This window comes from Hippoglossus hippoglossus, chromosome 7 (genome assembly GCF_009819705.1).
Source record: "Hippoglossus hippoglossus isolate fHipHip1 chromosome 7, fHipHip1.pri, whole genome shotgun sequence".
NCBI classification, from domain to species: Eukaryota; Metazoa; Chordata; class Actinopteri; order Pleuronectiformes; family Pleuronectidae; genus Hippoglossus; species Hippoglossus hippoglossus.
Window position 1 is genome coordinate 21,318,584 of NC_047157.1, and position 13,985 is coordinate 21,332,568.

General features: G+C 44.8%; 1 protein-coding gene across 2 annotated transcripts in view; it reads left to right on the plus strand.

Moving 5' to 3' along the window:
- LOC117764056 (adenylate cyclase type 6-like) overlaps window positions 1-13,985 on the plus strand; it is a 38,510-nt gene that overhangs the window by 2,124 nt on the left and 22,401 nt on the right. The window contains exons 2-3 of one of the 2 annotated variants that reach the window (XM_034589480.1): window positions 1,717-1,912; window positions 2,009-2,948. In XM_034589480.1, the coding sequence (XP_034445371.1) occupies window positions 1,893-1,912; window positions 2,009-2,948 (960 nt within the window). In that variant the 5' untranslated portion in view covers window positions 1,717-1,892. Of the gene's footprint in view, window positions 1-1,642; window positions 1,913-2,008; window positions 2,949-13,985 lie in introns of both variants that reach the window. The other variant, XM_034589479.1, reaches the window with a different exon arrangement.

Here is a 13,985-nt window from a genome sequence, read left to right on the forward strand (position 1 = left end):
CTATTATAAAAGAGCTTCAGGGATGTTATGGTGACATCACCGCAGATATAAATACTGTCATATGTGACCAGGTCAACACGAACGTGCAGCTGAGTCTCACAGCCCCACTTTAAGTCTGTTAGGGTGGATTATTTTAGATATTATATGTCAGGACATAACCACAACCACAGTGTAGCCTCATTATACAGATTCTGTTGCAAAGTAACCAAAAGGCACTTAAGTGACAGAATGAAAACACAGGATTGTATCGACATTCTGGTCCAAATCAAGCAGGTAAAGACAGAGACTCATGACTGAGTTCTTGACTATCTTATTTGTTTCTAAATTCTCTGCACATCCCGATAGCCATCTATAAAAATGAAAAAAAAAGCCGGCGTCTGTGGCCTTCACAGAACTGTAAGAAACACGACCGAATGAAAGGATTGGCTCGGTCACCAACCGACCTGCCTCCCTGCGCTCACGCTGCCTGGACCGGAATCGTCACAACCTGGAGAGACGTACTCCACTGGAGCCGAGATGTTCGCCAGAAGTTAGCGGGCCAATGGGAGAGGGTGAGACGTGTATCTGTTGCATCGTCTCAAAGAGTAGCCTGCTCTTGTTAGCTTCTCCAGGATTACCAACCCGGGCTTTAAAGAATGTGATAAAACAAAATCCTTGATCTGATCCCCGGATGCAGAGCTGCACCTGACCCATTCCACATCCCTCCACCAAGTTCGGTGGTAATCCATCCACGAAACCTTGTGTCTGTCATGCTAGAGAGACAGCAGGGAAGTGCGCAGACAGTTTAAAAAAAACCTCAAAAATAATGATAAAACCATGAGAATATAAAATTAATTAATTTTCTATAATCTCTGAATTTCATCCAGTAAAAAGCACATGCATCTGTGATGTACATATGGTGTATATATATATATATAGTATATAATGCTCAAAGGGAAGCATTGGCAGCTGGATTTCTGACTAATTCCTAAACGACTTTTGGTTTAATCTAATGCTGCGAGGGCCACAGATCCTGTCATGGTGTATATACCGTCACTGTCTTGATATTTGTCTTGACAGTATCCTGTTGTCCAGCTGCATTTATCTGTATTTATTGCTCCTCTTCTCTCATTGATTGTGATAATAAACAGAGCTGCAGCAGAAGTGGTCCGTCTTTATCTTCGGCACAGCTGACTCCAAAATGATGTTATGTGTTTGTACCACAGGGTGTGTTTTTGCATGAGGGTCAAATTGAGCAAGTTCTGGTTCACCTCAAAAAACCCAGTCCAGCATGCTATTTTGGGTCCCACTCCCCCAACTCTCTCCCTCACTCTCTCTCTCTCTCCCTCTTCCTGCCCCATAGATTTGTAAGTAGCTTGTTCTTCTCCTCTGATTCTCAGTTTTCATGCATGAGATGAAATCTCAAGTGAGCTGGGGTTATCCAGGAAATGAGATTTATGTGCATTTAGCAGAAAATCGGATGCATTCCATTTCCTGTCAGATTTGGGATAAAGGAGCTCTTTGCTAACAAGTTATTGGAAGAGCTAAACATGAGACAGGCCTTTTTCATTAGTGTGAGTCATAGCATTGACACACTGATCTAAGTTTGTGCACCAACTTTTCCTGTGTTTCACTACAATCTACTGTGCGTTTTTCTCTGCAGGCCCAGCAGAAGCCGTGGAGATAGGCCTGGCAGCAGAGATTGGTCTCCTCATTAACCTTGGTCTCTGATCACAGGCTCTGGCACAAACATCTGGAGCTTCGTGAAGCGACTGGTGCTGATTTTGACCTCATCCAGTCACCCACCACCCTGCAGCTCCGCAGCGTGGCCTCGACACACCCCTCCTCACTTCTTCAACATTTCGCCCAGGGGGATAAATGAGTGAACCGGCTGCAAGAGCAAGGGCTGGGACATGTACCAGAACCCCAACAGGTAAATGAACAACTTCTGAGGAGGAAACACTCCTCACATGATACCAGTAGTTGTTATTTGTCTCTGACCTGATTGTGTTTCGTTCTGCTCTCACAGAATGTCCTGGTTCAGTGGTTTCCTAGTCGCCAGAGTGGACGACCGAAAGACTGCGTGGGGGGAGCGCAATGGCAAGAAGTCCAAACGGAAGGGAGGCTCATCTCTCTGCAACCCGCGTTACATGAGCTGTCTGCGGGACCCAGATGCTATGGAGCCCCCCTCCGGAGCCCCCCTCCATCAGCACCACCGTGGAGGGGTGGCAGGGGCTGTGGGAGGCGGCGGCAACTTTGGCGTCCGTTGCGGGTGGCAGGAGGACCACTACGGCAAAAGGGGAGGGGCTCCCGGGGAAGGGGTGGGGCTGAAATCGGTCGACCTGGGCTTTGAGGACGGGGAGCTGAAAGGAAGGAAAGGGGGATGTAATGGAGGAAGCGGGGACATGGGCGACGAGGGTCCCAACGGCGCAGCAGGGGTGGTGACGGCTGCGGACTGCTGGCTCAGGGTGGTGCAAGTGTTCCAGTCGAAGAAATTCCAGTCCCGCAAACTGGAGCGCTTGTACCAGCGTTACTTCTTTAGGCTGAACCAGAGCTCCCTGACTATGCTCATGGGGGTGCTTGTGATCGTGTGCGGCATCATGCTGACCTTCCACTGTGTCCACGCTCCCCCTCACGTGGCCTATGCGTCGGCACTGTCCGTGGCGATGGCGCTCTTCATGGCTCTCATGGTAGTTTGCAACCGCAACGGCTTCCACCAGGACTACATGTGGATGGTCAGTTACCTGGTGATCGGAGTGTTGGTGACGGTGCAGGTGTTTGGGGTGCTCATGGTGGCACCCAGGAGCGCCTCGGAGGGCATATGGTGGTCCGTGTTCTTCATCTACATCATCTACACGCTGCTGCCTGTGAGGATGAGAGCGGCGGTGCTGAGCGGAGCGGTGCTGTCCATCATACACGTGGTCACCACCTGGCAGATCAACCAGGAAGACCCGTTCCTCTGGAAACAGGTGAGAGAAGCTCGACGGTTTGACTCTGTTTATCACGGCCGACCTGAACAGGACAGAAACTCTCCTGGTTCTTTTCTCTCTGTTGTTTCTCATTCAGATGTGCAAATTGTTTCCTGTAGATTTTCCGACTGATTTCTGATTAATCAGCACAAATGTATGTTGTGCAGCCGAGCGTCATTCAAGTCCAGATAACTTTATTTGAGTGAGTGACGAGGTCTGGAGATGGTTATATTTGTCCAAAACAATGAGCACAACAGTGCTAAATGATAATGTGCGGTGGGTTTGTCACTAGAAGAGACACCTCTCACACACATGTAGTAGTTTAACAGTGTGCTCTAAATGGTAAATGCACTGTATTTATATACCGCACAAGTCTTATGGACACTCAGAGTGCTTTACAGTAGAAGTTGCATTCACACATGCACAACACAGCGAGAGGACACAGACGCGTTCACAACAGCATCAAATCCTCCACATTATTCAGGCGAGAGGTGGAGCAGCCGCGTGCAGCAGGCAGAGGCAGGAAGTGACTTATTAACTCCGCTGCGGAGATCATGTGATCATGTTTACATCACCCCGGCACAGTTGTCGGCTCTTATCAACACTTCATTTTTGCATCTGTTGCTGTGTTGTCACATCGACGTCTCCTGGATTTCTACGGTCAGGCGGATAAACTCTGTAGAAACTAAGGAGAGTCTCACTCGGACATTTACGTTCACGTTATGATACTCCGGAGTCTGGTGCATGTCTGAAAGCAGTTTAAGAGATTACACAAAAACTACCCAGCGGACTTCCGTGAAACTTTTTGGAAGAATGTGGTTTGTGTCAGGGAGGAACCCATTGAGTTTAGTGCGGATCCCAGAGAATAATTCACAGATCTTGATGAAAATAATCAGGCACATTTAGGGGACTGATGTCCATGAGTGTTTGTGAAATTTGGTGCAGATTCATTAAATTAAAAAGGAGTGTTGGGCCTTGGCGGAGTTATATGCGCTCTGTGCCACTCCAGTTTGACACAAGTTGACATTTTACGTGCCATCATGTGTGGCTGCGTTTAAAAGTTCGATATGACACGTATGATGGGCTGATACCGTGTGAACAGGCTGCACAGCTGATGCAGTGCACACACTGTCTCACTGCTCTCTGACGTGTATGTCACCATGTTGTATCTGTGTATTTATATTTACTGCGAAGCTCACGGGTCCCTCTGTACAGTGTGTTGTTTGTGTGTCACGCCAAGGACCAAGGGGCTTGCTGAAGGTCAGTGGGCTGAATGAAGCGCCCCGGCTGAACGGCTCTGTGTGTGTGTGCGTGTGTGTGTGTGTCTGTGTGTGCTTGTTGTGAGACAGTGGGAGAATATGATGATATAAAGCGGTGTCACTCAGGTCTCTGTGCGACACACACAAGAGACGCTTTGTATATTTCTCCAAGGGCGGGGTGACGGGGGGGTCAGGCCACAGTACGGTGGCTGCTCCGTTTGGCCGGAGCTGTTTCCCAAATGTCCATCTCCCGGGGGAAAAGTTATAATGGGAAGACCATTACATGAAAACAATAACGGGATATAGGACTTAGCGATGAAGCGCTGATAGTCGCTGTAACGTCTCTGCCGCTGCAGTAAGCATTCGGCAACATGTCCTCTCACACGTTCGCTGAATTCCTTGTGTATTATAAATGAGTCAGTGAAGTACAGGAGCAGGTTGGCGATTCGTGGGAACTCAGTAACATGATGCGTGATACAGCCGAGCACAATCCATCACCGGCACCAAACATTGTTTGCCGTCATTAAGTGAATGAATGTCATGAGATAGCTGCAGCTCAGCAATGCTGTTTATTCCCGAGGTCGTCTGTGTGCAATGTGACACAGTAATACAGCGTCATCAATCACTGCTTCACGCTTGTGTACGAGTGTTTCCTCTTTCTGCAGTAACTCATTAACCTCACTGGGTTTCTGTTGATAGGTGTGCATAATGAGAGAGTTGTGTGTGAGCGACGGTGTGAATGCACATCCTCTTTTCTGTTTTGTATCTTTTCATCATCGCGGCCTGTGCAGGTTTAAACAGGGAACAGTGAAGGAATCTGTGCAGTCGAGAAGTTATTGTTGACTGGGACTGGGACCAGATTCTGGATTTCTCTTCTCTATCATGAAGAGGGGGAGGTTGTTTTTAAATCTAGCATAAATCATGTAGCATAAATTATTTTTGGCATTTTAGGCGACAACAGATTGTTATTTTCTTGATTATTCTTTAAATTAAAAGTGTTTTTTTAGCTGTAAACTAAATTATATGACTTATTCGATGAAATACCTTAATGCTGGTTTTAATATCAAAGAAAATCTACGTTTATGGGTTGAACATGACTCCTAACACCCTCTAATCAAAGGTGGGCGGTCCCCAGCCACCAGCGACCACTCGTGAGTGGGAATCTGAGAAGCTGCGCTGCCCTCATTTTCAGATCTATGCAGAAACTAAACCCCTAAGCCACCACATCGTCGACCACCATCCTATTTATCCCAATGTCTCAAATTTCTTGTTTTGTCCAACCAACCGTCCAAAACCCAGAGTCGGTTTACAAAAAAAGCATCAAACCCTTTCATTTGAGAAGCGAGGATCAGCAATTGTTAAAAAAAGAAGATGATGATTATTCCATTATCAGAACTAGAATGGCACTCAGTAGATTATCATCCGCAAAGGCCCAACAGTCTCCTTATAGTTTGCATATTACTGCATGAAATTACACACAAAAGGGTTCTTCTTTGACCCACGTTGTATCCGTCCACCAGGTTTCATGGATATCGGTCCAGTAGTTTTTTGCATAATCCTGCTGACAAAACATAAACAAACCAATCCAGATGAAAACATAACCTTTGTAACGTTTGGGATTTAGATTTTCCCAAAAACCTTTGTATTCTCATTTGAACTTTGATCCGATGGTTCATTTACAGTTGGAGGATTAATGACTTACATATGAGGGCCACACAGTAAACACATGGACGGTGCCTCACACACTCAGGGCAAAAGGGTCGGAGGTCAATGTCAGTGTTGCCACAAGTGAGTCAGCAGCACCGGGACCAGCTCACGAGCAGCCGAGCAGCATACACAATCATTTATACTCTCACAAACCAGTTTTATCAATCAGTGTCTCTCTATGTGCAGTCACCTGTCACAGCTACAACCGTTCAGGTCCCGTCACGTGAGGTTCTCCAGATTTTGCATTTTGTAAATATAAGATAAAAACAAAACATCGGTAAAAACAGTGTTGACCTTAGCTCATTTAAAGTGAGTTTATCCATCCAGCGTTGTGCGTTTTATTCAGGGAATCGAACAAAATGTGTTGTGTAGTTGCAGCTGAGGCCCCTAACTGACATCTTGATGCTGTCCGTTCGCTATATGAAAAGTATTCTCATGTTCGGCTCTTGAAATTTATGACCCTCGATGCCTTCAAACGTCTCAAAACACATGCGGCCCATCTGGTTGTTTCTCGAGCTGTATTGCTCTTGGCGTGGGTCTGTATGCGTGTTTTTACAGCTGCGTACAGCAGAATCGAGTGTCCCAGCAGAATCCCCATAACCCACATTATCCACTACTTTCCATCTATGTAGGGTTTGAACCGCCTTCTTATAATATGCAGGGCTGCTTTCATAAACAAGCAGCAGTTGTGTTATAGTTTGAACAGGAACAGTGGTTTTTTAAATTCCTGGTGTCCGGTTACACGTGCAGCGCGCTCCTCGTTGTCTGTGTCGCCATTTCTCTGATCCTTAGACTCCTCAGCTGAAATCAATTAGCCACAGCGGTACAGAACATATGTGTGTTCCACCCAGTCACCCATCAATACACACACACACACACACACACACACACACACACACACACACACACACACACACACACACACACACACACACACACACACACACACACACACACACACACACACCATCTCATGCTTTGTTATGGTTGACGCCTTCTCTAACAGTCTCAGTTGAATGTTTGTTTTTCTTGGATAATAACACCACAGATCATCGTCCTGCTTCTTACAGAGCGTAGCGGAAACCGCCCATTTTTAGAACAGCTCTGGTTCCAGCAGTAAATTACTTTTCTTCATTTCAGAAAATCCTTCAAAATAAAAATAGTTTGAAGCCTTGAACCCGGCCAACCAGCTGCGAGAGGAAGCCTGACCATAAAACATTTGACTCTGAGCAAAACTATTATTGGAAAACGTAAAAAAAAAAAGGCAAAGGTACAAGATTTTGTTTTATATTAACAGTGAAGGAACTACACATCCCATATACTTATGTTTGAGTTTAACCTTGTTGATATAGTGTTGCTATATATCGTAGCCGATGTGATTTCTGCGGCCGTGGTAAACATTTCCATGTCAACAGCAAGCTTCACCAATCAGAAAAGCTGTCGCTGCTACACCTGAGGATTGTGGGTTGTGTAGTACTTCTCCTGATATCATACGGACTTGTGGTTTCTACAGGAGAAGTAGAAGACATCGACGAAGATGAGGCTGCTCCACCTCCTGCCTGAATAATGCAGAGGTTTTGTTGCTGTTGTGAACGCGTCCGTGCAGAGAAAGGCCGACTACGGATAAACTTCATGGCCGATTCCCTGGATTTTCTCCGGTCATATCTGTGAAAATGGCGAATACTAACTTGTTCTGTACATGTGTCGGGCGAGGATACGATTCGCACCAGGCGCATTCTGTGCACGGTGCATATTTTATTTTACCTGAGATGGTTAATCTGTGAAATTTCTGGATTTTTTTTCTGTCACCAAAAAACTGCACATTCCTCACGCAGGCTCTTATTCGCTGTTTGGCCCCCGACAGCGACTCGCATTGTTGTGTGGATGTTGTTGACACAAGGGCCGTGAGAGGTCAAAGACTGGGTCCTAAAAATAACCGGCCCTGTGTGTTTCTGCTAACTGTGGCGTCACATGGAACAGTCTTATCAGAGCCTGCGTCAGAGCAACAGGCAGGTTGATCTACACCCCCCTCCCCCTTTTCTCTGCATGCACATGGGCCATACATTTTCTCTCACACAAACACACACACACACACACACACACACACACACAACAACAACAATGTCTTAGTCTGATGCATTTTTCTCTGATCTTTGATCACAGCAGAGACACTGGGACCCTAAAAGCCCATTGAACAGAACAGAGGGCAAACCCGGCCCTGATGTGGGCTCTGGGTTCCACTGGTCTCATTGTCCAGCTCCCACTAAGTGTTTTAAGTGGTTTGTACTCATTAGATAAGATAGGGGAAATTAGTTTAAATAACAATGTGCTGCTCATGCACTTATATACGCAGGTCTACAATCGTCTCGCGTCAGATTTTCCAAATGGCTGCTTGCTGATTTGTTTTATTTTTTTTAATTTCCAGGATGTTACAGAGAGAATAAATGTATTTTGATAAGAGCAGATCTCACATCGTATCAGATGTTCACAGTTTCACAGCAGCTCGAGGTGCTGGAATAACCTTGTGTGTGCTCGATGCTTTGAGATGGGAAACTTGGATCCCAGCGGAGGAGGAAGTGTCAGCTGGTGATCATCACCATGTGCGAGGCTGCAGCTATAGAATAAGACACCCTGTACACGCGAAGGAGGAGGAGGCGGCGAGGCGAAAATCCGATATTCTCCCCACACAGTCCCTCCACAGCCTCCTTGATAAATAATTTGTGTGTTTAACGCCGCAGCAGCATTTTAACGAGGATACCTGTCACATGTACACTTTGCTCCTGACCGGGATGGGTGCTGACTGATGGGATCACATACACGTACACACACGTACACACACACACACACACACACACACACACACACACACACACACACACACACACACACACACACACACACACACACACACACACACACACACACACACACACACACACACACACACACTACACTCTTACTCAAAGGCTCCTGAGGTTGCAGTGAATGTGAGAGTATTAATGTGTGATGATAACGTCTTGTTTCCACAGTTTTCTTTAGTGTCCGTAATTCTGTTGTATATATGTGGACTCCACCTGCAGAAAAGCCCAGTCCTCAGGAGGCAAAGCTGAATTTCTGAGGTCCTGGTGGAGGTTAATGTTCCGTATGAATTGGTCATCGGGTTGATGAGTTGTTTCTGAAACACTTTTCATCTCATTTGTTAAATTCCTCTTCTCGATAGCCATCCATTAATCAGGTTATCTGTTCCGAGTGTTGACACAAATACAGAACAGATACATTTATTGAAAATTAGATAATACATTTTTTATCTCCCGGTTGTAGTTCAGCACACACTCTATAGTTTATAGATTACAGTGCAGCAATATACGGTGGTATATAATGTGGAATATAGAATATAGTGTACGTCTATGAGGATTAAATGGATACAGACACATGAATACACACACACACACACACACAACTACCGATAACACGTCAATACGTCGACGAATAAGAGCGCGGGAAAAGGTTATCAGTTTAGCGTCACTTCTGGGAATGATGGGGAATAAACAGCATTGCGATGTGTCTTCACTCAGCGCCTGTGCTCAGTTGGCCCCAGCGGTTGTCATGGAAACAACTACAACTCAAGGAGCTGAGACCCAGTTCAGCCTGACGCTGTGCAGTTTGGTAACGGCTGCTTCAAGTGATTCAAGAAAAAGAAGAAAAAAAAAAAAACAGGTCAAAATTGATTTCTGCCGTTTTCCCTCTCCATCTGAGAATCTGAGAGCTGGAGCGTCGGAGGGGTCTGAGAGACGTGGACGCACCGCTGTTTGGCTGCCGCGATGGATTCGTGCTTTGTCGCCCCCCCCCTCCTCTCCGCTGTTGAAATGAGACAGTCCATAATTAAACATGGCGATGACAGAGGAGAGGTCATACGAGTGGAGGTGGCGGGGGAGATGACAGGGAGGGATGCACAGGATGTTGTTTGCCAGTTGTCTGGTACAGGGAAGCTTATCTCTGGTCAGCTCACGATGACTGTGCATGTTTGTCGTCCCCGTGCTGTGGAAACGCAGGATGTGTTTTTCAGGCCTCAAAGAAACACTCAAGAAACTTGGCCTGGTTGAATAATAGAGCTTGTGTGCTTCTGTTTTCCAGCACAGATAATTGGGTTCATCGCTAAGTACAACTCCTCTTGTTTGATCGCAGCAGTTTCCCCTGAACCTGTTGTGTGTCCGCAGCATGTGAAGCCCTGCAGCCCCCCCAGGGGTCCCATGCTCTTTAAAAGAACTTGATAATATTGTGAAAATAATTTTAAATTCCTCAAACTCCTCTTTTATGCAGGTTGTGTTGTTCTTTAACTACACATACAAACTCCAAAGCCAGAACGCTTTAATAGTCACACTCTCTCCACAGAAGTCACACCCGCCTGGTTGCCAACAGAAGTGTGTGTGTGTGTGTGTGTGGTGTGTAGTTTGCCTGTGTTGGGGGCCCCCCCCCCAGCATGTCCCCGCTCCATGTTTACAGAAACATGACTGAGGAGTATGATCAGGATAACTGGCTTTACGTTACAAGTAACCGCTCGCCACCTAGCTTTACATTATTCATGGAACACGTATGGTTTTGTGTTTCAGCGCACGGCTTCGTTAACATTCAAAGATGTCGGAGGAAATGCCAAAAAGTCAAATTATCAATAGGAATCCATGTGTCTTCAGTCACTTTTTATGTTTCTAGATGACTCGAAAACTAAAAAATGCTTCGCACCTCCATTTCACGTAACAGGTGCGTAGGAGAGGGATGAGCAGATGAAAACTTGAGAAAGAGCTCCCGCACACTGTCTAACTTGTGATTTATTATGCTGCGATGTTTCAGTGCAAGACCTTCATCAGACAAACATTTTGTGATAATGAGAATTCATCTTGAATAGGGAGTGGCCTATGCATACGTACACAAACTGTCTAGTACCGAAACGTCGCACAATAAATCACTGTTTGCCAGTTAGACAATGTTTTTAGATGAGAATAAAGAGGGTCAGCAGGTTTTAGCTAAAAACAACATTTGCACCATATCCTGTTGTAAAATAACAGGACATGTCCGCTACACATTTCCTGATCTATTTGTGATCTATCTTGTGCATCACATGTTAGTTAAGCGTCATATATTTTACTTAGATACACACAGAACACACCACTTCCTCCAGAGATTCCAGGACCAGAGCTGCTAATGGAGTCTAGAGTAAACTGCATCTTTTATATGACTGAATTAATGGGTTACAAAAAAGTCTGGATGTTTTATTGTTTTATTGTTCACTAAGAGTAAATGATGCATAAATCATGCATCTTTATAGACCTGCAGGAGGCTTGTTCTTCTCTTCATTGGAAACCACTTTGAAAGATAGAAAAATATAATAGAAATTAGAACCCGATCCATTTATTGGCTCAATGCACAACAATAGTTCACCCAGAAATGAAAATCCACTCATCATCTACTCACCACTATGTCGATGGGGGTGGGGGGGTAGGTGAAGTGTTTGAGTCCACAAAACACTTCTGGAGTCTCAGAGGTAAACTTCGCTAGAGCAGAATCCAATACAATTGAAGTAACTGGTGAACAAAAGCTTCAGACGTAATAAAACAACAGAAACAAAACAACATGCCTCCATACTGCTCGTGTGGTGTCATCCAAGTGTCCACAAGCCCCGACATTCATATTCGACTCAAAACGAGGGTATTTAGGTTAAGTTTTAAACCTAAAAGTCAGCTGATCTCTTTGCTGATGTCTGCTAGCTTAGCCACTTCTGGTGGACTTTAAGGGTTAAAACACGGTGTAAATGACGCAGTTTCGAGTGGAATATGAATGTCGGGGCTTGTGGACACTTGGATGACACCCCACCAGCAGTATGGAGGCATGTTATGTTGTTTTATTACGTCTGAAGCTTTGGTCTCCAGTTACTTCAACTGTTTTGGATTCCGCCCTAACACTGTTTACCCCTGAGACTCCAGAAGTGTGTTGTGGACTCAAACACTACACCCCCCCAATCGGCATAGTGGTGAGTAGATAATGAGTTTTTATGTAACGTTTTTCCGGGGTGATACACAAATGCCTGCTTGTTGTGCATCTCACCTCCAGACTGTGTGTAGTGTAGACCGACCCAGCGAGGGAGCAGAGTGAGCAGGCGGGACTTGACTCTTTATCTGTTGATGTGGTTCTGGTCATTTCAGATAAGGGCAGTGCGAGCTGTGTGTAGACACGAGGCTCAGGCTGAGTACACAAACCCAGCAGCTGCCTGGCACCGCGCACACATTCACAGAGTCTGTAACAAAGGCTAAAAGTGACAGCGAGCGCGAGGAGGAGGGAGAAAATAAATAAAAGAATATGGAAATAAATAAGCAGCGCTCTCAGGGACAGATAAGGGGGAACCTACGGGAGAGACTCTTATGTTTTGTCACAAGTAAAGCACTGTCATTGTGTTTTTGGTGCGACAGTGTGTTTTTACAGAGCCTGATCCAACACAGATGTTCTAAGGAGTTCCAGATGTTCCTCAAAGGCAGACTGGCACTCTCGTTGGCCCCATTTCAACAACAATATCCCATCAGTCTTTGCTCCCTCTGGAGAAAATGTCTTATAAAATCAGCATCTTTGTTTTACTGGTCAGTTCTGTCCAGCTTAATGATTTGTTCCAAGTCAGCGTGAAGTGACCTCTGTCGTCTGCAGCAGCTCCGGGCTGTTTGAAATTAAGCAGCGCAGAAAGGATCAGTCAGTCAAGTGACATTTTGTTAAACCCCTCCCACAATCAATAGTCAATCAGTCGTCTTTCAACTAATAATTATTTGTATTATCAATTAAACTTTTGAATAATTGATCAGTTATTTGGTCAATAATATATCAGGAAATTGTGAAAAATGTTCTTTACGGATGTTGAGGTGTCAGATAAACTGTAAAAAACATATCGTGTAAAGCATCACACACGACTGAGGTTGTCTTAGATGCCGTCCTCTTTTAAGTCTTTGCTAAAGACATCCTTTTTATTAGATGGCATATTCCTGATTATACTTGGGTTTCAAGGCTGTTATTGGTCTTTAAATACTTCCTTCTGTATTTTAACCATTTGTTTTCTTTTTGTGCAGCAGATATGTCATAAAGATCATAAAGACCTACAGGAACTAGAATTTATTCACATGTGAGAAGCTGAAATTAGAAAACTTCCACATATTTAGCTTGATATAAATGACTCAAAATAAATCGAAAATGGTCAAAGCACTTGCAGATCATTTTTCTCTGTCAATCAGGTTATTGGTTAATTGACAAATTGTTGCAGTTATAGATTATAAAGTATAATACTGATGGCCTGCAAAGCTTTGGATTTCTCCACATAACAGGATGTACATGGGACTTTAGCATGAGTGATATTCAGCCTTAATAGAGTAAAAAAGGTGGTATCGTTTGAAACAGAAGAGCCAAAGTGTAAGGAATAGAAAACACTGAGTATCTGTTGAACTGTCTACAGTCGTTAGCATGTCTGACTAATGATCCATCCATCCAACCATCCATCAATCATCTACACCATCCATCCTTTTGAGGGGGATGGGGGAGGTGGAGCCAGCAGTGGGGTCCACCCAGGACAAATCACCAATATATAGAGACAAACAATCAATCACATTCTCATTTACCATCAAGTCTCCAATCTATTTAACCCCAATCTTCATGTATTTAGACTGTGGAAGGAAGCCAGAGTGGAGAGAACCCCCCCCCCCCCCACACACACGGGGAGAACATGCAAACTACACCCACTCCTACACCCTGTTCCAACCAGGATTTGAACCTTTTTGTGCTGTACATTAGTAATTGATTAGTACTTGAGAGGCCAAGATTTAACAGATCATCGACTACATTATTTTGTTATATCAGAAATATTTTCATTTACTCAGAGGTGAGCATTAAACAGAGATTTTGCTAACCTACCTTATGTCATCATTTTGCATTTGTTTGTTTTGTCATGAGAATTACACAAACACTATGGACTTCAACTTCCCATTAAATGTTGAAGTGGATCCAGATAAATGGGCGGATCCAGGAGTTTTCTTTAAATGGCGAG